The 26,973-nt window shown below is 47.8% G+C and overlaps 1 protein-coding gene across 5 annotated transcripts in view; it reads right to left on the reverse strand.

Annotated features, from left to right (window-relative positions):
* Positions 1–4,282: 4,282 nt before the first annotated feature.
* The window catches only part of Vps13d (vacuolar protein sorting 13 homolog D), a 233,810-nt gene continuing 211,119 nt past the window's right edge, over positions 4,283–26,973 (reverse strand). For all 5 annotated transcript variants that reach the window (XM_076565634.1, XM_042272539.2, XM_042272538.2 and 2 more), the window contains 3 exons: positions 14,674–14,805; positions 8,254–8,494; positions 4,283–6,970 (listed from right to left, as the gene is read on the reverse strand). In XM_076565634.1, the coding sequence (XP_076421749.1) occupies positions 6,839–6,970; positions 8,254–8,494; positions 14,674–14,805 (505 nt within the window). In that variant the 3' untranslated portion in view covers positions 4,283–6,838. The remainder of the gene's footprint in view (positions 6,971–8,253; positions 8,495–14,673; positions 14,806–26,973) is intronic.

Below are 26,973 nucleotides of genomic sequence, written 5' to 3' on the forward strand. Positions count from 1 at the left end.
ACCAGAAGTCAGCCAGGCAAACACCAAGCCCTCCAGGCTCACGGCCTGCAGTTGGGCCGTGTTGATATCAGCTGGACTTGGACAGCCTTGGGTAACCTTATTCCTTTCCTTGGCCTGGCATCTCCACCATCCTGGCGTCTCCATCACAGTTTAGGCGTTACCTTCCCAGAGCCACACAGTGGTGTTTCACAGGCTTCTTGCAGGGACCCCAACCCTATGACATACTTCCTGGCCTCAGTGGCTTTCTGGAACATTGGTGTAAGCCGTCACAACCCTGTAATGCATACACTTTTGCATGCCTATAAAACCAGCACTGTGGGTGATGCTATCAAGTTCTGCTATGTGCTCAAGCTATTATATGGCCCTCTGCCCCCATGACTGTAGGGCCTTTGTACACCTTGGTGGCTGAGCTTGGGGAAAACTTGACCCATTTTGCGTCAGGAAAGTTCTGCAGTGACATTCTCCATTCAGTCTTTCTCCTTTCAAATGAATTTGTGATTCTGACAAGTTGGAGTCTTCAGTGAGGCATTTTTCCTGGTGTTGCACTATAAAGTGCAAGGTCCCCCCTCAAGTGAACTCACTCCTATAACAATTACAGCCATTTTCTCTGCACTTTCCTTGTCTGCTGTGGGATGTCTTTCTGTATGCTGTGAATATGTGTTGCTCTGATTGGCTAATAAATAAAGCTGTTTGGCCTATGGCAAGATAGCTTAGAGGTAGGCGGGAAATCCAGGAGAGAGACAGGAAGAAGAAAGGAGGGGCAGGGGAAAGACGCCATCCTGCCATCCAGGGAGCAGCACATAATGGCACACAGGTAAAACCACGGAACACGTGGCTATACGTACATTAATAGTTATCGGTTAATTTAAGTTATAAGAGCTAGCTAGCAAGAAGCCTGCCATAGGCCATGCAATTGGTAATTTATATTGAGCCTCTGAATGATTACTTTATAAGCATCTGAGGGATGATGCGGCCGGGCAGTACTGGAGAAACCTTCTGGCTACACTTGTCAGCAACTTTGATTTACTCACGCATCCCGTGGTGGTTTGAATGCAAAGAGCCCCTGTAGGCTTATATATTTGAATGCTTGGTCCCTAGTTTTGGGAAGGATTAGGAGGTGTGGCCTTGTTAGAGGAGGTGTGCCACTTGGGTAGGCTTTGAGATTTAAAAAGCCCACATCAGGCCCAGTTTCCTTTTCTCTCTGCCTTGGGCATGCAGACTAGATGTGAGCTCTCAGCGACTTCTCCAGCACCATGCCTGCCAGCTGCCATGCTTCCTGCCGTGATGGTCACGGACTCACCCTCTGAACTGTAAGTCTCTAATTAAATGCTTTTCTTTATAAGTTGCCTTGGTCATGGTGTCCCTTCATAGCAATAGAATAGTAACTAAGATACTTCCTTATCACAAAACTGATTTTTTTTTTATATCTTTCTGCACCACTGGCTGTTCTCTGCCACCAGAAACCCAGACAAGAGCAGTAGCAGCAACTGTGTCACAGCTTGGATGCTAGCTGCCTTGCGATTTCCTCTGAGAAACAAATTAGTCCACTCTGCCTGTCTTCAGCCTCACTCAAATTCTCAGGACACGGGCAGAATGTACTAGTCAGACCCTTAACCAGAATGTGACATGAATGGCCTCCAGTCCAGTTCCCAGTGGAGCCCTTGTCCCACTCTGAAACCTCATGAACTGGGCCTCCACTGACCGCATTTCTCTTGGCACTCTGGTCTTCTGGACTTCTACCAGAATGTTCCATTAAGTTCTGCTTACAGAATCTTAGGACTTCTCTGGCCCCAAGCTTCAAACTCTTGCACATCCCTTCCACAAACCAGTTCTAAATCCCTAAGAACCCTGTGGAGAGGGTCATCACAGGACCTGCCTGCTGCTGGGATGAATTTTCTGTGGCAGTGACTTTTCTCATTGATGGAACAAAATATCAGACACAGAGGCAACTTAAGAAGACTTTGTTCATATCACAGTCTAAGGTTCGGTCCATCATGGTGGGGGAGGCATGGCGGCAGGATCAGGAGACAGCTGGTCCCACTGTATCCACAACCAGAAAACAGAGGAAGATGAAAGCTGGTGCTCAGCGGGCTTCCTCTCTTTCCCCTTTTTCACTCTGGGGTTCCAGCCCATGGGCTGGTGCTAGCTGCACTCATGGTACATCTTCCCTCCTCGGCTAAACTGCAAACGCCCTCACAGACACGCAGAGAAGTGTGTCTGTCTTCTAGGTGATTCCAAATCCATTCAAAGCTGACATCGAGCTCTAACCACCTCAATGTGCAAATACATGTACCATCAGGGACTGGAGCATCTGAGGAGTCAGAATGGAATCCATGGGACAGGGATGCTTCTCTTAGGATGCAGTTTCCATGGATACCAACAGATGAACTTCTCTTAGAAAGCAAGAAAGAGTAACATAAATCAAAACAAGGCAGATAGAGAAAATAAAACACTAAGGATGGATGAATCAAGAGTAATAAAAACAGGGTGCTGGAGAGAGGGATCAGTGGTTAAGAGCTCTTGTTGCCCTTTCAGAGGACCCTGGTTCAATTCCCAGCACCCACATGGCAGCTCACAACTGTCTATAACTCTAGTTCCAGGCTATTTGACCCCCTCACACAGACATGCACGCAGGCAAAACACCAAATGCACATAAAATAAATAAAAAATAAATAAATGATAGGATAATAAAAACAAAGCAGCAAAGACATCTCAAAGGAGTTATTAAAAAAGAACAATGGACTTAAAACCAAGTGGTGGAAATCTGCAGGATTTGGAATGATAAAACACAGAAGGCATTAAAATAATTTAAAGAGATTCCACACAACTGTCTGATAACCAAAAGGCTTAAGAGAACTAAATCATGTTTTTAAAAATTAAATGTCACCAAAGCTGACCTAAGAAGTGGAAAATCTGAACAACCCCCATGGGCAGACAGTGATTAAAGGAACTCGTGCAAAGGACACACCCTCCCAAAGCCTTCAAACACCAGAGCAGGAAACCCTACTGTAATTTAAGAAGCACAAGGCAGAAGAATGTGGAGAGCTCTCTGATCCACTTAAGAAAAGCATAGATATTTTCTACTTTCAAGATACAAAGACTTAAAACAGTAGCGAAAGGAACGGGACATATCAGAATAGCAGGTAACACACACTGCAGAAGTGAGCTTCACTCCCGGAATTAAGGGTGGTCTGTATCAGGACATCTAGTCACACGCTGTTTTAAGTTTAAAGAATAAAAGGGGAGCTGGCAAGATGGCTCAGCAGATAAAGGCACTTTGCAGCCAAGCCTGATGACCCGAGTTCATTCCTCAATACCCACATAGTGGGAGGGAAGAACCAATGCTAGAAAGCTGTCCTCTGGCATCTATAGGCATAAAGTGACCCCTATGTGACCAGCCGTGTTCCTGATGATAAGCCACAAGCCTGTCCTGCACACTGTCTCCTGCCCTATGGGGGTGACTGCACATCTTTCCACATCTTCATCACCTCCTGCCCTGTCACAATCAGCTCATGTACTTAGGACACAGAAGCAGTCAGATGTCTACCCAGGGGATCAGACCACCCTTCCCCTATTTTTTTTTCCTTGCTACATTGTGAGTCTAGAAATGCCTGGGCTCCAGAGATACACAGTCCTTAGCCTGAGTAACTGGGAATATAGGGTGGCCTTTGTACCTAGCCACCCTTTTCCTCTTGAGGCATCAGGTATTGGCCACCTTCTATTCATGGTCAAATACTCTAGGTGTCAGTATGAGGTGTCTCCAGTCTCTCTCCTTCCATTCCCCCCTCTTAGCCAGCTTTTGGCCCCAGCACCCCACCAAAAGTGCTCTGAGCAACGTCTCTACTGCCCCTGATTCCGGACCATGAATGTGGTCCTCCTGGTTGATCAGATCCATTTGCTAGCACAATCCTGAACCCTATGTGGATCCACACCCTCATGAGTCAACACCTGTCTCTGATTGGGCCTGCTCGGCTGCCTCTTCACCTGCCTGAACTCTAAATGATGACCTCTACCCTGCAAGCTCAGCCCAACAGCCCTGGGGCGGTAGTGAGCAACATCCAGCACACAGCCACTGGAGGGCAGAGCCACTTCCAGCTGCTCACTCCAGGTGTGCGTCTCCCAGAGGCTGCACCTCACTGCTGTATGTTTGAGGGCTGTCAGTGGTGAGGACTCGAGAATTCTGGCAACACAGGGAGGAGGAGGAGGAGGAGGAGGAGGAGGAGGAGGAGGAGGAGGAGGAGGAGGAGGAGGAGGAGGAGGGCGAAGGAAACAAACAAGCATGGGAAGTCAACAACGCATTTTATTTCACAGGAGAACAGTGCCAACTCTGGGGTATGAAGGTTGGTCGCAGTCTGTGTTTACATAGTGAAGAACCAGGTAGTGTATTTTCCATTCACTCAGCAGCTATGGTGCTTTTTATTCATTTATTTTGAGGCACAAATGACACTTGAACACAAAGTGGCCCTGGACCCTTTTGAACACTGAGGTGGGATGAGTATCCACCAAACAGTTGGGGGGCTGGCACAAGAGTCTACCTCTCAGCCTCCTCCATGTAGGCCTGGGGCAGGGACGCTCTCCCGCTGGGTTTCTGATGGGATCCAGGAACTGAGGTGGCCTCTGACGACTCCTTCTCCACCTTCCCTTTGTCTGCTAACTTCTCCCAGAAGATCTGTGTTTGAGGCAGTATGAAACTGTCCCTGCAAAGTCTCTGAGGCCACGGCCTAAGTACCAACTTAGAGGAAACAGGAACTGTGGAAAGACCTGTTTCTTCTGGAGCTTTGCACTCTGTCCTGGGAAGCCAGGAGGCAATGGTGGAAGCCCCTGGGGTTTTCCCCAGGCCTGGCATGAGGGCTGTAGGGCCAGGAGAACTGGGAACTGCTTCACCCTGAAGACCCACCCTATCTGGTCTCCAAACGGCATTTTAATACCTGCTCCTTCTAAGGCTAAATATCAGAGGGAGGAGGTGTGCCATCATAGATGGACAGTTATTTAAAGAGCTGATTAAATTAGAAAGGAGCCAGAGGGAGGTGTCTGATTCTCCCTGGGTCCTCCTGAAGCACCAGCTGCAGACTGAGAAACCCAGTTTAAGGGGCCCAAGGCAGGGTGGATTTCCCCTAGCAACACTAGTTCCTTCAAATGGTTAGGATGTTTGAAGTAACTGTCCCAGCAAGTGGCAGGGGACACACATTTGCAAAGCTTCTGAAGCCTCCTCTGTAAGGGACCAAGATCTTAGGCAGTGAGTTACTTACTGATAACAAGACCACCGGCTGGACTTGTGTGGGTATGGGGGTCCAGGCTGGTGAGCAAGGCTGTGAGGAACTACACCCCCTCAGCTGTGAGGCTCCAACAAGAGCACTGGCACCATCCTGTCCTCCCCAGGGAGCAACGAACTGCCAACCACCAAAGTCAAGTCCAGTTCAGGGAAGATGGCAAATCTGGAGTTCAAGAAGACAGAGCCTTGAAAACACTACGTAGCTAAAGCACTCCTTCAGGACTGCCCTTACCTATCGATGCTTATGTGCCATGGTGGACACACACACATGCACACACCCACGCAGGGGCATTGACTGAGGTGAAGGAACAGATCAGCTATCGTTGTGTCTTGAAAGGATTAGAATGATAAACACCAAAACCTTCCACATACCCACTGGGTCACCTGGATCTCAGCTGTAAGTGTGACAAGATTGTAGAAATTGGCTAGCTTTATTAAAAAAATAAAATAAAATAAAATAAAATAAAACAAAACCCCTACCAAAACCATTAGGTTTGATTATAGTGTGGGGTGAGGCCCACCCTGCTCCATCTCCTGTTTGCTTACTTCTTCTAGAAAAGGGAAATACTCCCTACCAGGCTTCAGGTTAGAACCAAGGACAACCAGGCTTTGGCCAAGACCTAGTACCAAGCTCCCATGCATACCCTTTCTCACAGTTCACACCCTTTTTTGGAACTCTCTCCCTCCTCATCCTGTTCCCAAGAGGCCATGGTGCTGTGAAATCAGCATGTGGTTTTATTAAAAGAACACAGTGGGCAGTGGGATTCTTCTTTTAAACTTATGTCAAGAGAACCCACCAATGCTTCAAACTTCTCTATTCACAAATTGCACAAGGAAAACCTGCATGGTTGCTATGTGTGGGCACACACTCAGCAACTACCATTTGACCTCCCAGTTGGGTGGAGTGCTTGGAGAAAGCCAGGAGACAGAAATTAGAGAATTGCCTGAGAAACTGAAACACTGCCTGTAACATGGGTGAGAACAAAGATGGGCATGATGCCAGTCTCTAGTCCTTTCCACGGTGACTCTGCTTCTGCTCCCGTCTAGGTGACTGAAGGCTCACCCCTGAACACTGACTGCATTTGTAACTCACACAATGTACCCTCAACTTCCAAAAACATCTTTTCATGGGGACTCCCCTGCAGGAGTCACGTAGAATTAGTGTGACAAAAGATCCAGTACAACTTTACATTACTGTACAGGTAACAACCCTTCACACACAGCACAGCCCTGCTCAGAAGCGTCTATATATTTACAAACACACAGTTGTACATATATACATGTTAACAAAATACAGAGCATTCTAAAAATTAGATCCATCTTAATACATTTTTAACGTTATTCAATCAATACTTTTAAAAATTATTTCCCCATAATCTAAAGTAACTCCCTGCCCCACAAACTAATATGGTTTTTGTTTACATTTTTCCCTGTGAGAATTTCTTTTCCCTTGTTCCTTGATATCTCCCCCTAAACCCTCTTCTGGCTTCCGTTAACATGAGTCTGGGTGTCGGTCCTCCTGGTTGGGTTCTGTCTGGAGCATCCCTCTCCAGCAGTTGGATGTCCTCAGGAATCCAGCTCCAACTGCTCTTGATTCTCACTGAGTCTTAACATAAGTTGCTGTTCATAGTAGAGGCTTTTTGCATAGTTTATTTCTTGGGATAACTTGACAGCAAGGACCTCCGATTTCACATGCACCTAGGGAGGAGACAAGGATGAGCACACTGGCCTGAGTGGGGTGGCCAAGCACAATTAGAAGGCATGGGCAGGATATAGCCACACCAGCTACACAGCAGCTCCCATTTGAGCATCCGAGACTGAGTCGCAGGAGCCTGTGCCTGTTTCACTCTGAGCCAGGCTTTCCTTTATGTCTCTGGTTACTAAGGCAGACTATCACCACCAGCATTGTGGCCCTAACTGGTGAGATTCCAGTCAGAGGTAAGGCAGGGACAACGGAGGGAGCCCCTTATTCAAGTCCAAAGCCTGGTGGTGGCCAGCACAGGAAAACAAATCAGCAGCGAGCAAGTGCCTGCAACCTTTCTTGTGCAGCATGCTTCACTGCTAGCCTGCCTTGAAAGAGGGAGACAGTGCTGGGTAGGCACAATTGGTGGGAAACGCACACTCTGGGGCATAACTTTCAATCAGCCAGCTCTAATGTAAGCCAGTGATCCAAGGGGCCTGACAAGTTCAAACCTAGTCCAGTTCACTGCTGAGAGAATGGGGAAGGTTGAAAACTCAGAGGAGAGACCCAGCAAGATGGCTTTTCCGGTCTATAGAAAGACCAGAGATGCACACGGCCACTCTGAAGGGTGCAGCTTTGGAGATGTAGCAGGACCAACACCTGGTACTGTGGCTGCTTCCTCACACCTGCTCTGTTGTGGGCTCACTGGTCCAGCTTAACAGAGTAAGGAACTCTTCAGTCTAGACACTAGCTCGGGGATCAGGTGGGTCACCTGGGTCTGAGCCCCAGTGTGTGCCAGAGTCAGCTATGTGGCCTGAAGGAATCACCTGCCTCGACTTCTTCTCTAGCAGCTGAGGGAAGAGTGGGAAGAGTAGACTGGAAGACAGAGGAGCATCTCCACCTAGAAGTTCTGACACAACCCTCCCACCCTGCAGAGATAAATATCATTTTCATTTACAAATTCCTTTGAATGTGCTTCACATTACTTCTCTGCATAGATCAAAAGATTGTGGTTTCCTGATACCAGAAAAATAATCCAGTGTGTGCTCTGTCATCCTCCTGGACTCGAGGCATCAATCAGCACTTAGTACCATGTTCCAGGGACACAAAACTCTATGAAACATGGTACCAGCTGTGTTGATGGGTAACGGAGGCACAAATGCAAGAGAGCACACCCGGGCTTCCAGTAGAGTGGGAGCAGAACACTGAGGGCAGCGCAAACCTCCCACTGGGGTCCTCAGGGTAAAGTGGGAGAGAGCAGGACTTGTCCACGTGAGTGGCAAGGAGCAGCTGTACTCACCATTGGCTTCTGGTGGGACGGGCCTGGGATGGACACGCCACTGCTGGAGTTTGCAGCCTTCTTGGTCACCTGCACATACACCTTCCCATGGTCTTTGGAGACAAGGCAGTGGTAGAGGTCATCATATTTGACCTCGAGGAAAATGGCCTCTCGGTCTATGTAGTCCCCACTCTTCAGGAAGTACACGGCTTTGGAGGAGATGAGCACACAGTAGCTATCGATGTTCTCCACGGCTATGAAGCTGCGAGGGGAGAGAGAAGAACATAGGATGCTGAGCTGCTCCATGGTGGGGCCAGGCCATCCCTTGATGCTGGAAGGGGCAAAGGCCTGCTGAGGTCTCTGGGGTCTGGAGCCAAGGCTTACCCAGGCTTCCCAGTTACCACAATTGTGCATGTGTGTGGCTTCATTCCTCCGGGCCTCATTTGCAAATTTGTATTAGGAAGGACTTGGCCCCAGGAGCTGCTGTGAGGCCTGCATTCACGGCACACTCCCAGCTTTAGGGTGCTCATGAACAAGAGATGTCAGTCAAGAGTTTCAAAAACAGAAACAAATTCCTGTTCTGAAATGGGCTTCGCGGGGTGGTCAGTGAGCTTTTGGACAGCTTATGAGTTAGAGAAAATGGAAGCGGTGCTTTGCTGACAGGACACGTAACACAGACCAGCTAGGCCACGAGAGGCAGCACGAGGGGCTAGAAGATGGGGAGGGACAGGTTTGCCAGATTTGCACATCTGCATCTACTTCTTCCCTCTGACAGCACTGATGAGAGGTCACCTGACCCCCATCCAGTATGGCCAGGGACATGGGGCTTGAGATACCAATTCCTTCTCAGAACTGTAGTCATGGCTTCTAAGAGATCCCAGGCCACTAGGAAAGAGCTTAGCTTTGAAAAAGAGAAAGGAAAGACTGAGCCCTAAGCACTTTCAGCAGAGCTCATAGGCTGATGTGGAACTGCATGCAGGTCACATCTCTCTGCTCAGCTGTCACCCTGGAAGCCACAGTGACAGCCTTCCCAGCTTGGGGGCCGCCTGTATCTTATGCTGGCCTTCCACAGTGTACCTGGGCATCAGGGACAGCAAAGACACACTGGGTGACAGCAAGTACACTGAGAGCTGGCGGACAACAGGCTAGCTGTGAACCTCAGGGTTTTACATTATGTTTGCTCAGAGCCAAGGCTCCACCTGGTACTGCCATGGACCCAGGTCCAGGATAGCCTTGGTCCAGCATCACAAGACACAAAATCCTCAGAGAAGGCAGTAGAAGACCTGCTTGCTGGTAACCAGGGGCTTTCCTGTCAGACCCAAGCGTGGCTCTGTGCAGGAGATCTCTAGACCACACTTCACTCCCCTTCCCGCTCCCCCAGCCTGAGTCACCATCCTTACTCTAGAAGCTTCCCCAAATGTCCTGGCCCTTGATTGCTGACATTTCAACACCTTGGCCTGCCAAAGTACTGCCAGAGGATTCGTTCTGCTTCCTGGCTGGGCATCCTGGCTCTCAGTGGTGCTCTAAGCCTGGGTGTGGTCCACTGTATGCCCACATGACTTCCTGAGTACCCACCACCGAGTCAGTCACCCATGAGGACTTGCTAAGTATCCACCTTGTTCTAGTCCTCATTTTAATTATGGCTCCCATGACAAAAATTGGGGTTTGCTGTTCTCATTTAACTGGTTGGCAATGCTGAGAATGTAGACTTGTAAAGTCTCACTGCCAAAATTAGAAGCGCCCAGCGGCCCTTGGTGCTCAGCCGGCTTAGCACAGCCTCCTCACGTCCCACACTCTGGAGAGTCAGGGGCCGCATTACTGAGTGAGGAGAAGGGAGCAGGGGAGCACATGGAGAGCCAGAAAGACAGAAAGAAGAGAGGACATCACGGGGCCAGCTGGAACTGGATGGAAAATGAGGCAAACACACAAAGTAATTTTGTTCTGGGGCACAGGTGGACCAGCAGTTCAGCCATGAAGGCTGTCCCTGATGCTCTGAGGAGACTCAAAAGGTGGCCAGGAGGCAAGGCGCTAGCAGGCACACACATCACAACATCTAGCTGAGACCGTCTCTCTAGCCTCCCATTAGTGCCCCATCCTTCACTAAAGCCCTTCAGAGGCCCTTCTGACACCAGAAAGATACATTTATACCCAAGGGAGCAGAGGCTGGCCCTGAGCACACTTCCCAACCTCCCTTCTAGGCGGAGGCCATGGCTCGAGTCCTCTTACAGGCTAGGAAACCTAAGGAGGAATGGTGACTCCTATAAGGCAGACCAGCTGCGTGGTGAAGGGAAGCTGGGCGAGGCAGGCAGGGAGGGCCCACGAGCCCTCTGGCTAGGTGGCCTGCATTTGGCAGCTCAGTTCCTTCATCTCCGAGAGAGATGGTGCTGCCAGCAGCTCCTTCAGTTAACACAAGCCCGAAGGGATCCATGATGGGCAGCACAGCAGCCCCAATTGCCACATCTGCACTCTGGGCCCAGGAGCCCTGCTCAGGCCTGGGAATGCTGCTGCTGCTGCTGCTAGTCGCATTCACTGTTCTAAGGCCTTCAAATCAAAAGCAGGTAAGAACCAAGGGCAGGGTTGAGAGGAGAAAGAGAGCTGGGCAATGGCTGTCTCCCCATCTTCGCTGACGCTTTCCCTGCAACCCATTACTCAAGGTCAAGGTTTGGGGTCCCATCAATAGCACTGTTGTCATTCTGCTTGATTCCCGCCCCCCAAAATCTGGAAGCCACATCAAAGGTTCATTCAAATGGCTCCCGAGCAGCTCCTTCACCTGCTGATCTGATCCCGAACTTGTCACTCACTGTGAGGAGTCGACTGGGGAGGAGAGGGGGGACAAAGTAGAGCTCCCCACCTTTTCTCTGTGTCTGCACACCTGCAGGCCAGCTCTCTACAGGCTCCGCCAACAGAGCAGGAGGCCGCAGCTGGACACCAAACTCTGACACCTGTACTTGACTTTGCACACTCTACCTACAGCCACTCTCACTGCCACTGGTCCACAGGTGACAGAGGAGGGACACCCCATCTGTCCCCTGATCTGCTGACTCAGAGGGCAGAGAGGCCCTCTCAGGAAAACTAACCACTAGAGGCCCCATGACACACGGCTCAGACTCCTTTTAGGACAGAGACCCTATGTGACAGGCAGTGGGTGGCAAGTGAAACAGTAGAGAAAATCTCATCTTATCCCTTTGTCTCATCCCTCCTCCCGCACAGGTCTACCCGACTTGCCGAGGAACACCACGGAGTTCATATTTGGCCTGGCTCACAGTGAGACTTAATGCCTGGTCAAGGGTTCAGACAATGGCAGTGAGAGGGCACTGGGATCTGGAGGGACCCAACTGCACACATGTGCAACACTGGGGGTGGGGTGCCAGGCGGCTGTGCTCCCACAGAACTTTTGTCTGGGCAGCTGGGGAACCTGTCAGACACAAGTCTCTGGGTGTCAAACATTCTTGACAGATTAGTTCCTGGCTTGGCAAGTGGAAGCTGGAGCTAGGCTGCGGCTGAGAGATACAGTACCCATCTAGCCATGTAGGGCCTGGGATCCATTCCCAGCAAAGAAAGGAGGGAGGGGAGGGAGGGAGGGAGAGAAGAAGAGAGAGCTCACAAAGGGGGCTTCACTAGTATCTGTTTTCTGAACTCTGTTTGATTCTGCTAGCCATGTAAATGAGCTGCTTTCATTGTAGGAGAAAGGTGGCATTTTAGCATGCTACTTTGGGCAGGATCCTCTTCCTCAAAAGTCCCCCTCTCTTGCCTCTAGGGGACAAGCACCCAAGGAGAAAAACCTGAGGTTTACAAGCCCATCTTGCTTTCTTTTTTATATACTTTTCTGTATTAAAACAAAAAAAAAGTCTCCTAAACATTACTTTCTGTCTAAACGATGAAAGGCCCCAAGGGCTGTCCTGCCAATGTGGCAGCTCTTGGACTTCGTGAAAAGGTGAGAATCGAATCACCCTTGGACTTGCAATCTGAATGGGCAACCTTGATGAAATACTAGAAGTAGGTATTTCACAAAAAACAAACAACGAAAAGACAACTAAAACATAACTGCTGGCCTCAAACTAGACATTGCTTGGAGAAGCTAATCATACAGAGTGTTATTTTAACACCATCTTCCTCCGGGTTCTAGGCTAGGACTGAGAAGTAACGGACGAACCTCCAATGAACCTGCTGTGAGGCCTGAGCAGACCTAAATCAGATGTCAGTGACAATCTGTTCAATACTGTTTAATTAAATGGAAAAAACCCCACAAAACTAAATGCAACTTGATGTGGGAGATCAAAGTTGAGGCTGCTGTGGTACTGGGGACTTTGTAGGGTTTTCACTCCATCAGGAAGTAATTACACAATATTTTCCAGAAGTAAAACAGTGAGTCTAACTGGAAAAAAATGTGGAAACATTTAGTTAGAACAGTAGAGCAAGGTATTAAAGACCCTTTTAACGGGTTAACTCTGAGGGGAATATGCAAATAATGAGGTCCTTAAACATGTTTTTAATTACAAATCTAGGATAAAAGTCAGAGGCAGAAATCGGCACCCGAGCTTTTCCTAAGAAAGAAACCCCTTCCTGCAGACAGATGTCTGGACCACTCGCATTGCCCTGAGGACAGGCTGCTAAGAGAGGACACGATGAGCCACGTCTGCCAGAGACCCTGCTGACCTCTCCTGTATGCCCAGAAAGACTGAGGTCACATGTCTCCCTCACCACCCACTGGCCAGGTTCCACCCTCAGCTTGGGTGGAGACATAGGGTTTTCATCTTCAAAGTCAAAATTCATTCAGCCAGTAACTGTGCCTAGATCATGTGAACTTCAAGCATTTCATGAAATTGATTTCACCCTGACTCCAGATCTCAGCTCCCTGGCCTGTTTCCAGTGTGTGCACCACATGGGCAGCAATCCCATGGTGACCAGACTATACAGTTTTCCCCTCTTATGAAATTCTATTACAAATGAGTCTTGTAGCAAAGGACCAGGGATGGATAGAATAGAGGAAGGCTAGCAAATAATTTAAAATATAGCACACAAAGATCTATAATTTTACTTAACCTATTCCCCTTTTTGAGACAGGGATGCCTATAGCTCAACTGACTATGCAAGATGGCTGAGGATGGCTTTAAACTTGTGATCCTCCCTGCCTCCACCTCCCAAGTGCAAATGCCACTACTTTTGGTTTATGCAGTGCTGGGGATGGAACCCAGGGCTCAGTGTATGCTAGGCAAGCACTCCTCACCCCTTATTTAACCTGTGCTAGCACTCCTAAATCCCCAGTGGCTGGAAAGTGGGTCATGAGTTAACACAAATGTTGAACTGCAGCTCTCCAAGCTGCTCTGGGTTCGGAGGGTTCTCCATTGAGTGGAACACCCTAGCCATCATTGGCTGCCATTCTAGTAGCGTCTATACCATGTCCTACTTGGCTGAGAAATGACTCTCTAGGCCTTTGAGTTGGAGCCCAAAGTCCCATCAACAATGTGGTGTACAGGACAGTCTCAGCCCTCTCAGACTTCAGAAATGGAGCTCTAAGTTTCTGTGTTGTTGTTAGGGAGCAGGGCAGGCTCAAGAGGGGAAATGCACAGCACTATCTAGAGATGCTCCAATGATACCATGCAGGACACATCTAAGAAGATGCCATAGCCCACCTCCCGTTCCTGGACTTCATTTTCTATGTCCCCATATGTCCCCGTTCAAACAAAATATGAGATGTGAGTTGAGGCCTCTCTGGTACTGTCTCCCAGTGACACTGAAGGCCATCCCAGGGGCCAATCTCTCCCTGAACTTTTTCACCAGCCAGCAACACCAGTGTTCCTCCCTAGCTTGCCTCACCCTAGAAGATACAAATTACACCAGCACGCTGCTATGCCCCAAATGCAGTCCTCTCACATCGGGTCAAATCACAGAGCACTTTACATTCTGAGGGTTTCCACAGAATATAGCCAAAGACTGCCATGGCTGCCACATCAGCTTAGAATAATCTCAGCAGCCGCAAATGTGACAAAGTCCTGGATTACTAAAAGAGTGACAAAACAATCAAGAAAACCGCACTTCCAGAACATTCGATGGGTAATTGTTTGCTACTTTTTTTTTTGTGATTCATTTCACTAGCATTCTGTAGCAAACACTGGATACCAAAGTTTATAGAAAATTTTTATAGGAAAGACCTCTCTTAACACTCCACACACTGGCCTCTCTTTGAGCTGTCTACAGAGAGACTCACACTTCAGAGACGACACAGCAAGTTCCACTCTGGAACAGACTGAGAGCCATTCCCTTTAGTAAAGGCCATTTATAAGTAGTCATATTGACACCCATCAGACATTTAGGACACGCAATCCTTCAGCCTCTCTCAAGGGCTTCATCAGGCTGAAGCTCCTGGGTCACAGGGAAGTTTCTCAGACTCAAAGACAGACAAGGCAATACAGTGGACCTGTTTGTCCAGCCCCCACTCACAACTCGTCTTGGATGTTGTCCGTCAGCTTGAAGAGCTGCTCCTGTCCTTCTGCCTGGCTCTCAGAATATCGAGGAAGCAGCCCCTGGGGGCCAGTGCAGCACCGTGGTTTCCGAACCCTCTGGGCTTGCGTCCTGGAGGGGCAAATGGGCAGGAAGAGGTTAAGTGTCAAGGTTAAAGGGATCGTCCATCCTCATTTGGAAAGACGCTGCTTACAGACAGGAGCAAGCTGCAGCAGTTATGTCATCTCGAGCATGCCCACTGTGAATTCAGACAATCCTTTGGCTACAGGATTATTGGCTCAATCAGCTGATTTCCTTGGCCTCCATCTCACTTTCTGTGTAATGGGCTGGCCCAACCTACCTCTTGCCTGGGAGATAATATGAAAAAGCACCCATCAGGCTTGTGCTGGAGAGTATAGGTTACCCATTGCTGTGGCTCTTTCATTGTCACTAGCCTCCCAGTGGACCACACTGGTATTATGTTTTGCCAGGGATTTCTTTGCATTGGCCCGCTGGGGACGTGTAGTGGGTTCAGGAGGAACACCAAGGGGCCTGGGCTTTATTGTGAACCTTCTATGCTGCCAGGCTCCTGAGGGGTGAGCTCAGTCTCCTGGGTAAAGGGTAAGGAATGCAGTGGCCATGAGAGGACCAGTCCCAGGCCACAGCAGCAGCCCTAACTCATGCCACTTGGCTGTCGGTTGCCCAAAGGAATCTGCTTTGCTATGGCTTTCAGGGTCGGCTGCTGTTGTCTTTTTCCACAAACCATAGACAGGGTAATTGATAAATACTTTTTGGTGTTTTCCTAGAAACAGGAGTCCATATTTGTCTTGGAAAGGCGGTGCATACTTCAGATGACTGATAAGAGTGTACCGGGTCTGTCCTCAACCCTGTACTTGCTGTACTTTTTATTATTTGTTCCTGGAACCCACTGAAGCAAAACATCCCTCTCTAGACATACCTCAAAGAGAGGAACAGGAGGCCACACTGAATCAGCACTTCAGAACCACGTACTGGTGGTAGTGGAGATGGACTGATGGGGAAGAAGTGTCCTGCAGGGCAAGTCGGGGTAAGACCTTGGAAGCAGCAGTCTGGAATTTGCCACAGGCTATCTGAAGAGCTAAGGTCATTGCAAGTGTTTCTGAACCCGTCAGGCTGAGTTCACCAGGCTATGGTTCTAGAAGGTGCCATGGAGGATGTTTGATAGCTGTTAGGAAGTCAGGTCTTTCACCCCAAACAAGTCTCAAATATTTAGTTATGAGTTGTGTTTTTCAGGAGTGACATGGAGACTTGGAGGAGGCGGCAGTGGCTTGCACTGAGGCCTGGGTAATGGGTTAGCTTCATTTACAGCACATACTTATGTATTACCACTGTGCTTAGTCTCAAACCCTTCTTCAAGGTTTAGACATATGGATAGCTCTCACCCCAGAGTGCTCCCTGAAAGCAGGGGTGGTGGTGTAGGCATACACTGTGAGTCCACTGAGAGAGGAACTTCATAACTGCTCACCTGTGGATGCTAACAGACCACCATATACAAGGGGTCCCCAGTAAGGAGCTGGGTGGACTTTTCGAGGTAGCCTGTTCTAGTCTCCTGGCCTGGCGAAACAATTGCTGTCATTTCACTGTCTAGACAGACCAATAACATGTCTTTCCCAAAGCATTCCCATGGTTCTTTTGCCTGAGAGGCTCCTGAAAGGGCCATTGGCTGCCAAGCAGAAGACCAAATATCTCTCCAAGAGGCAGATGGTGAGGTCACTTTTCTACCTCCTTCCTTTCGGTTAAGGTTTGATTTTCCTGTCACGCTGCCTCTCAACTTGTAGAGATACCTGGGTGCTTACTGATATGTATTTCACATTAACTATTCCCACCTCTCTACAGCTCCTAAAAATGGCCTGTGAATGTATTTGCTTTGAGATAGGGTCTCACTATGTTGCAGTCCATGCTGGACTGGAACTTACTATATAACTCTAGCTAGCCTTTAACTGGCTGCTCTGCCTCAGCCTCCTGAATGCCAATTCCCCACTACCTCAGTAAGAATGGCCCTTCTGGAAACATAACTTAGAGCAAGTCACCTGTTCAACGGACATCATTGCACTGGGATATGTGTGTGTTTGTTGCCTCCATGTGAACAGCACATACCACAAGAAAAAGTGTTTTGTCTCAGCAGCACCTGGCTGCCTGCAGCAACACAACAGAATCTCAAATGTTTGGTGGCTTTCCCTGAGCTACAAAGCAAAGATGAGGTCCTGAGATTTGAAAGCTAATGATTATCAGGTACAAGGTTAACTAGTAGAATCTCACCTTCATAAGAGAAATGTCCAGGGTACCTCTGTCTAGCTCACTAGGGACAGTAAACGACAGATGTGGAACTGGAACCTTTGTGGACATGTGTCCTATTCCTTACAAGAAAGAGACGCTCGTTTTCTTAGTGCTTAACTGGGGTGAAGGGGAAACCAACTGTGAACTGCATCTCTCTGAAGGGACCTAAGGAAGTCTGGCAAGTCAAAGAAAGGTAGCAGCAGGCTCCTGCTCGTGAGCTCCTGAAAGTCACACCTCACAGGAACTGTGGCCCAACTCAGAATGGAAGAAAATGTGCCCCGTGTTACCAAAAAGTTTAAGTGCACACAGTAATTCCTTGACTCAGTGGCCTCCACGAGCGCCCTTCCTCAAACGTTCTCTCTACTCCCAATTTTAATCTTCTAGCCTGCAAACTATAAACCCACAAAACATCTAGAATGAGCAGGTAGAACAGCTCCCTTGTGGATCCATCCTTACTATGTGTCATGCTCATCTCCTCTATGTCTTCCCAGCAGATAGTAAACTACCCCCCAATTTTTATGGTCCTCTCTTGGTGGTCTACCAAACACCAAGGGCCATGCTGGACTCAATGCTTAGTGCTAGAGCCTGGAGAAGCACACTGTGATGGTGAAGGATCATTTTCATGTCACTAGGATATACAGGGAAAAAAACCACAGTCTCCCATTACAACCTTACCTCAAAGAGAGGACACAGCTTGGTAAAGAGGGATTCCCTCACAGAGGGGCGATTTGGGAGTATTCTTTATAGAGGCGGAAAGGCAGATTAAAGACACACTTCCTCGTTCTTCTACAATGTTCTGTCAGTGACTAAAGCCAGTTTTTCTTCTCTAAAATACAACTAAACTTTCAAGTTCTCATGTCCAAGTTGGTTAGTGGTGAGCAGGTGTTAGGGGACAGTGTTTAAAGTCATCGTGAGAACAAATATGGACCCAAACTGACTTAAGAGTTTAAAAAAAAAAAAAAGATAAGGAAATGTTTTCAAACCCAGGGAAGAGCTGGCAGGAAGGTTACAAAGTGACCTTCACCAGGGAAAAGGAAGCACTGTGGTAGAACTGTTCTCATAGTCAGTATGAAATCACAGTGTTTGGGAGGCAGAGATGGAAATGGCTACGAGATTAAAGCCAGCCAAGCTACTGAGACTTTGTCTAAAAACAAAACAACTAAAATCCCAATCACCTAAACATGAACAACAAAAAAATATAGTAATATATAAAATATGTATCAGTAGAGTCAGACTTATTGCACAAGGTCCTAAAAATACATATAATCATATGTATATGTATATCCGTGTACACACACACACACACACACACACACACACACACCATGAACTCAAATCACCCTTACAAAGAAGTGCATCCACAGATAACAGCAATCCTGCATTTGTTCTTGCGCTGCAACTCAGGGACAGGTGTCTAGTTTACAAGACTGACACCTGTGTCCCAGTGAGCCGAGCATTGGGAAGAGGAATAGGATGGCTTCCTCTTGCTCTATTCAGGGCCTGCCACCATCACTGGCCTTTTTCTTTATTTGAACAAATACAATACACAGCCCCGCTCCTGACCACAGCCTGGGTGTCTTCTGCATGCAGACACCCATTCCTTCTCTCTGGCACAGCCCCAATTCTGAATCTCATGTCTAATGCCCGTGCTTTTCGTTCTTAGGCAGTCTTCCCACACTTCAAAGCATGTTCTGACACACCAGTGCTGTCTATGGCTTCTGATCATGTTGGGCCTATTGAAAGAAGTCAGCCATTTCCGTGGGCAGCTGGAATTCACTTCTGTCTGTTTACTAATACCCTGTGGCATGAATGTCTATAGCACATCTGAGACTGGCTAAGGTTTTGGTATTGTAAGTGATGTGGTTATGAACATGCTTGTGCATGTCTCCTGGTGACCTTTGGATTTGGATATACACAAACACATGCATGCATGCACACTTTCTGCCAGATTTCAGGATACAAAAGTTTGCCTAAGAGGAGAATTTGAGCGACCTTTAAAAGCGGCAAAACCATTTTACACTTCTGCTGTGACGCAGTTATGAGACGCTAGCTACCTACAGCCCTTCCAATGCTTAGTACCGTCTAGGACAGCAGACAGCAGACTGGCTCTCACTGGCCACATGGGTCCTGAGCCCGTGGCCAGAGCCACAAAAGAACTAAATTTGAAATTTACTTTTTTCCCCCATTTTTCTTTTTTTGGTTTTTTCAAGACAGGGTTTCTCTGTGTAGCTTTGCGCCTTTTCCTGGAACTCACTTGGTAGCCCAGGCTGGCCTCGAACTCACAGAGATCCGCCGGGCTCTGCCTCCCGAGTACTGCCACCACCGCCCAGCTCCCCCATTTTTCTTTATTAAGAAATTTTCTACTCACTCCACATACTATCCACATAAGAACCTGTCTCAAACAAAGGAAAGGAAAATCAGGAGTGTAGCATAATCCCAGCACTCAGGAAAAGGCAGGAGGATCAGTAGTTCAAGGCAAGCCTCAGTTAAAAGCAAATTAAAGGCCAGACTGGACTACATGAGACCCTGTCTCAAAGGATCAAAACAAAACAAAATTCAATTGATTGATACATCTGTTGTATCTTGGAAAATACTGATCCAGAGTCTATTTAAATTTTATGTTTATTTATTTGATTATTTATTTATTGTGGAGGGGGTGCATGCATGCCATAGCATATGTGAGGAGGTCAGAGGGCAGCTATTGGAGTCTCACTGTGGGTTCTAGAAATCAAGCTCAGGTCCTCAGGCTTGGGCAGCAAACATTTTATCTGCTGAGCCATCCTGCCAGTCTGGTCTAGATTTTTCAGCCTGCTGCTGGAGTGGGTATAAAATGGCCTCAGCACGTTCTCACTCCTCTCAAATGAAAGAAGAATGGTGTCCTGTGACGGCTTAGTCTCAGCTGTCAACTTGACTACATCTGGGAATCAACTAAAACCCAAGCTGCTGGGCACTCCTGGGAGGGACTTTCTTCACCTGATTATTTGAACAAGGAAGACCCACCCTCAGTCTGGGCCACACCTAATGGTGGCAGCTCACATGAAAGGCTATGGATGGGGCTGGAGAGATGGCTCAGAGGTTAAGAGCACTGGCTGCTCTCCCAGAGGTCCTGAGTTCAATTCCCAGCAACCACATGGTGACTCACAACCATCTGTAATGAGATCTGGTGCCCTCTTCTGACCTGCAGTCAGATACTGTATACATAATAAATAAATAAATCTTAAAAAAAAAATTAAAAAAAAAAAAAAAGGCTATGGATGAAGGAAGCTTTGTGTTTTGCCTGCTTGTCCCCACTCTCTATCTATCCTGTTGAGGCTGATTCCAATGTACTCTGAAGACCAGCAGCTCTCCAGGAATCCTCTAGATTTGGACAGCAGAGACATTCAGCATTGTGGACTGAACAACTGCCGGATCACAGATTATAAGCTAGTCCGCTTATATCTGCATATTCATTCTACCAGGTTTGCTTCCTTAGAGAAGCCTGACTAAATGGTACCCACAGGGCAGTAGTATGGCATTGGTACTAGGCATGAAGGTCAACATTGAAACTGTTCTGACCCCCCACTGCTAACTGTCATGATGCCACTTGAGCAGTGTCTGGCACCACATTAAACAGGAAGTGGAAAAACCTCCTCACTCACCTCTCTTTGGTTAAGTGCTTCTTGACCAACGTTGAGAACAAGAGTCAGTTTGGTGTGTGCAGCGTCTCTGCCTCCCCAAGCCTTTGTTTAGCCAAAGGTCTGCGGTGCACTTAATTGCTGCCAGCTGGGGACTGTCGGCCATTTTAAGCCCTCAGCTGCTGTGGTTTATAAATTTCACAGCATATAGGAAGAAGCAGCCCTTCCAGTCAACCAGCTAATCCAAAATGTCAGCACCAAATGAACTTGAGCTTTGAACTCCATGAAAATGTCAGGAGGCGGTGATACACCATGGATGCCTCTTCCCCCAGGGAAGGGGCTACTCACACAGTGGCTGATATACTGCAGATACCCACCCAGGGAGAGCTGTCCATGAAGACTCACTTCATCTGGCAGGGGCTACTTGACAGATACTGGGGCCCCCAAACCAAAGATCAGAGCAGTGAAAATAACCTGTGTCACAGTCTTGAAGCAATAGTAAATCCAAACAAGGTGGCAGGCACATCTAACCAGTTCCCCTTGGCTGATCTTGCCTTTCAGCCTGAGGTCAGCAGTTGGCCAGGCCATGACTTGTTCTTTGCTTATATGATGAGTAGCTGTGTCACAGTTCTGTTAGTGGGAGACAGATGGTTGTGTACATCCACCCCGGCATGGTGCAAGCTGATAGCTGGTTGAGAAGTTTGTCATGGTCAATGTCTATCAACCAAATGGCATCCACAAACCATCAGCAAATGAGTAGACTGTGACACCCAAGCACAGTAGATGTTTATGCAATGGAGGGCTGCCATCTAACTTGGGGTTGTACATGCTGACCTCTGTGGAGTGATGGATGATGCTTACATTATTATATATTTGAGCCCACAATTTTTGTTTTCACTAACTATCTTACTGTTATGCAGTCTGCTCAACTAAGCACAAATAATTAGACTGAGAACAGAAGGTTGGCCCAGATTCTCTAACACTGACTGTTCACTGGTAACAGCTACAAGGTATCGGGTCTTAGCTGAATGGCGCCATCAAACATTTATCATCGTTCTGAATGGACCCAAACAGTCCACCTGCATGGCACCACCTTGCACTGGAGAGCCAAATTTGGTTAAAACCCACTCTGATGCTCACTGCTGTACAGTGTCTGGGGTCCAGAAGACCTCTGGCCTGCAGCTCTCTCCTCTGCCCCATGAATCCATTTCCAAAGACTGAGGAAAATGCTTCTCCTGGACAAAGATTCCTCACTCCACTCAGTGTATGCCTGGTGAGAGATGACACTATATGAGTGTGAAAATCTCTCAAGTCTGACCATTTCCCATGAGAAAATGCCCCACCAATAGTAAAAGGCAGATATACCACCACCTTTTAGAGGCTACTCACAGATAGCAACCAAGCTTTGGCTTGTTGAATCTTGAAATGGGAAAACGATACCAAGTATTTCCTGGGATAATTTGGATTTTGGATACATGTGTCAAAAGAGATTAAGTCTTCCTGGAATTACTGAGTAAGCATTCAAATTAAGGTAGTCAGAAAAACAAACCTGCTCAGAGGCCTGGGAATGGCCATGCCTCCCTCTGGTCTCAAGCTTGAAGGGCAATTCCACTATTTACAAACTGTTTCCTCATTTATAAAACAAAGCTGATGACTGGCAGGATGGCTCACTGGGGAGAAGCATTCACTGCCAGGCCTGACAACCTGAGTTCAATCCCCAGAACCTACATGTGGAAGGAGAGAACCAATTTCCATACTCCACCGTGGTATGTACACCCTCATACCACATGCACATACACACAGAGATGCAAATTAATAAATGTAACAAAAAATTAAAATGGAGCTGATAATAGGGCTGTTGCTAGTAGTAAATAAGTCACTGAACGCATAGTGCTTAAGAATGGAGGCTGGTCTCTACAACACACTGCACAGAACAGCACCCAAGGCACAGAGGAGGGGTCCTAGCCCAGACAGACAGGCTAGGGGAGGCTGGTCTCTACAACACACTGCACAGAACAGCACCCAAGGCACAGAGGAGGGGTCCTAGCCCACACAGAAGGGCCAGGGGAGGCTCACAGCTTGCCATGGAAGTGCTTCCCATTCCCTTTCCTGCTGACATTCCACCATGCTCCCTGGAGCTCTGAAGTCATGCGTAAAGCAACACACAAACTCCCATACCATACCATTGCCATTGAAAACGGGGGAGATGTTGACTCAAGGAAGCATAGAAATCCTATTTATATTGTTAGGTTTTAGCAGTCCAGCAGGGGCTATTTCCTGGACTGGTTTGCACCCATCAGTGGGGTTCACACCTGACTTGTTTATAGGGGTCAAGGCTCTCTGTAATCTCGTGCATTTGGAGACCCCATGACACTGTGACCATGACAGCTGGTAGGACTAATGCCAGTAGACATGCTGCTGGGACTTCAACAGGAGGACAAAGATACTCCAGACTTTTCTCTTGGTCAACTGCCTCCAGGGTGAGACTATCTGTTTAATTCAGCTGGCTGAGGAGGGCCCAGAAGGCTCACTTTATAATGAATTCAGCACAGCTGGGAGCTCTGGAAAAGGTTCCCCAAATGTCATAAATCTGTCTGCATTCTGAGGTTGCTTTACTTTATAAAACGACACACAACCTTGAGGATCATTATAGGAAAGGGGCACTTCACAACTAAAGGCTTTGTATTCTACCAACGATAGCAAACCAGAATCCAGCGCTTACCAGAATCACAGTCCTTGCAAACCTGTCACTCTAATGCTAACTCCAGGACTGTTTTCATGAGCCAAAGCTGAGTCTGTAATGCTAGGGACAAAAAGCTGATTTTCAGACAATTTCTGACAAATGACTACATAAGGTAAAAATCCAATGGAAGAAATTCTCTCTCAAGAGCTGATCTCTTTTGAGACCAGGGCAGCACAGACATGAACAAGGGTTGGTAGGGAAAAGAGAGGCAGAAGGATACCCTAGCCAAGCACTCAGTTGATAACACCGACATGAAATATCACACACAGCACATAGTAGGACTCATAAAATTAACTGTTCAGCACCTGCCTACACTTCTTCAAGAACAAATAAGTCAACTTAGAATTCCTAAATGTGGCTGGCACAGTGGCTTTCACCTTTAATCCCAGCACTTGGGAGGCTAAGGCAGCCAGATTATCAAGTTTGAGGCCAGTTTGGGCTACATAATGAGTTCCAGGCCAGCCTGAGCTACAGTATAAGTCTTTGCCTCAAAAACCCAAAACCTTGCCAGGCAGTGGTGGCCAACCCCTTTATTCCCAGCACTTGGGAGCCAGAGGCAGGCAGATCTCTGTGAGTTCAAGGCCAGCCTGGTCTGCAGAGCAAGTTCCAGAAAAGCCAGGGCTATACACAGAGAAACCCTGTCTTGGAAAAAAACAAAACAAAACCAAAAACAAAACAAAAACCAAAAAGTCAAATCCTTGCTGGTGGCACATGCCTTTAATCCCAGCACTTGGGAGGCAGAGGCAGGAGGATCTTTGAGTTAGAGGCTAGCCTGGTCTACACAGAGAAACCCTATCTTAAAAAACAACAAAACCAAACCCAAAACAAAACTCACTCCAATGCAAAAGTGTAGTATTTATAGTTTCATTGTGACAAGCACTAATGTGTGTGTGTGTGTGTATTGGGGGAAGGCTGTGATGTGACTCCCTGTAAGAGTGACTCCCTAAGGAGCATTTCCATTGTTGTTGGACACAAGAACATTTCCCCTGCTCTATTCAAATACTAATTTCCTGAAATAATGTCTGTAAAGAAGCAGTGCTAACCACCCAACATTCAATAAATTACAATGGACATACAATTCTTAAGAGTTGAAATAATCTCAGGATACCACCTTTAGGAAAATTCACCATAGCCAAGGGTTTACAAAATACATATATATCAATGGCAACTCACTTTCTCTAAATGCAGTTTGCAATATAATCTCTCCCTGTACATCCACTGCTGCTCTTGAGGCCCCTGCCCCAGGGTCTCCTTGAGGGCCAAAGCCAAGCAGACGTGGAGATGCTACAGCTCTGGGCGGGCTTGCTGGTAGCTTGCTGACCACTTCAGGACTACCTGCTGGCTCAATCTAGGGGTTTCTCACGACCTTTTCCTGTCAAACAGGGGAGAGGGTGGAAGGCAGGGACGGCAGGAAAGGAGAAGGACAGCGGGAAAAGAAAGAACTCTGAGGGAATGAAAGCTGTCCAGGCATCCAGGCTCCCCAGCTTCAGGCCTTGCAGCTGAGCTGTAGGGGACAGAGGGAGAAAGGAAGGTTCCAGGTATACCTCCTTCCAGCCCAGACACATCTGAGATGAATGTACAGCTCTGAAACTGTAGGAGCTGGTATAGAAGGGCCAGGTGAGCAGAGAAGGCTGGTTGGCAGCAGGGCCTCTGGAGCCTGAGCAAGGAGAAAGCTGGGAGTTAAGAATGACCCAGGAACCCCTGGAGCACAGGAATGCTGGACTTTCCATTGTGGGGGACACAAGGAAGCTCCTGACCCAGGTCACATGCTCCCAGAGGGTAATTGGCAGCTTTGGGGAACCATGCAATGTCTGCATTTTCCCAAGAAAAAAGAAAGAAAGAAAGAAAGAGAGAGAGAGAGAGAGAGAGAGAGAGAGAGAGAGAGAGAGAGAGAGAGAGAGAAAGAAAGAAAGAAAGAAAGAAAGAAAGAAAGAAAGAAAGAAAGAAAGAAAGAAAGAAAGAAAGAAAGAAAGAAAGAAAGAAAGACAGACAGCCGCCTGGCAGCTACTCTGGGTCCAGCTCCTCATGGGAAGTCAATGGTATCTTGACACTCAGATGTTCAATGGCTCAGAAATGTCTGACTCGGTGATCAAGTCTCTGAATTCACTCAAACACCAAGGAAAGGCCTCCTCAGGGTCAATATATGGCACATGCGATATCAGCCCAAGTTAGGTTTCTTTGATCTTAGGGACAACCAGTCACCTCCGGTCCCCATGTCCTTCCTCATCAGCTGGATTTCTTGCTGTTGATCCTTAGGCTTAGCCTATGGCTGAGCTCTCACAGAAGCCAAGGCCACCTCCAGTCAGCCATAGCCTCTAAACCCAGAGATGGTCCTCTGCCTGGCTCTGGTCTATCAGTCCAATGTCCTCAAGACTACCCTAGCTTTTCATACCGAAGAAAACCCCTCTCTTTGTTCTGACTCTTGCTGTAGGGCCAGGCATAAGCTCCCGCAGAAGGACGTGGAGGAGAGCAGCCCCGTGTTAGAATGCAGACTGGGTTCGGCAGTGTTCTTTCTAGACACGAAGGAAACAGAACAGAGCTGGCATCTTGGCCACACCCTCTGATCCCTCTGAGAGGGGCTCATTTCTGCCTGGGACCAGGATGTCCCACCTGTGACAGAGAGCATTCTTTATTTGGTGATAAAACAATCAAGCTGTCTGTTAATTATGTGCTGCCCGGTGTTAACATGAGCCGGGCTGACTGTCATAGTCCATCAACCCTTGGCAAACTGGTTTGTTTGGTCTGGACAGCAAACAACATTCCACACTACTGGATTTTTTTCTCTCCCAGATCCCCTGCAGCCTTGTCACCCCCCCAAACCTTTTTAAAAATTACAATCTGTTCTGCTGTCTCAGGTTACAGCCTGTAAACAATAAGCAACGCTGATGAAATGCAAAAGGCCGAAAATCTGTAAAGCAGAAAGGTCTGTGGGATGTCCCCCATCTGTGTCACATTAAACACGCACTCAACAGATCTGCTGAATCCTGTCGAATCAGGACCCCAGGGGTGACACGGGCCAGAAGGGCTCTTATGCTGTAAGCCACAGCAGGGCTGAAGGCCACTGGACACAATCAAGGAGGGGTGGAAGGTGGCACGGGGGAGGAGACCGGAGCTCACTGCAGATTCGGCTCTCCAGCCTGCCTCTGTCTGGTTTGTGCATGTTGCAAACTGGCGGGTCATGAGGGAATGGCGGCTCTGCCCTTCCTTTAGTCCTTGGTGGTTCAAGTAAATAACAGGTTTTCGTTGACAAGGTGACTCATTTGAAAGGTTGGCTCTCCATACATTACAATGATTACAAAACAAACAAGCAAACAAACAGAGCAGAAGGAAATCAGGCTACTGTAGATGACAGTTGCTGTTGACAAAATGAAACTCACTTGGGTTGATCCCTTGCACTTTACACACAGGCACACAGCGAGACCCACGACATACACTCACTCTCTTGTGAGGAAAGGTGGAGCATGAGAGAAGAACCGGCATGTTTGGGTTTTTTTGTTGTTTTGTTTTTGTTTTTTCGGTTTTTCGAGACAGGGTTTCTCTGTGTAGCTTTTGGAGCCTGTCTTGTAATTCCCCCTGTAGACCAGATTGGCCTTGAACTCACAGAGATCCACCTGCCTCTGTCTCCTG

Source organism: Peromyscus maniculatus, chromosome 2, assembly GCF_049852395.1.
Source record: "Peromyscus maniculatus bairdii isolate BWxNUB_F1_BW_parent chromosome 2, HU_Pman_BW_mat_3.1, whole genome shotgun sequence".
In the NCBI taxonomy this organism is placed as follows: domain Eukaryota; kingdom Metazoa; phylum Chordata; class Mammalia; order Rodentia; family Cricetidae; genus Peromyscus; species Peromyscus maniculatus.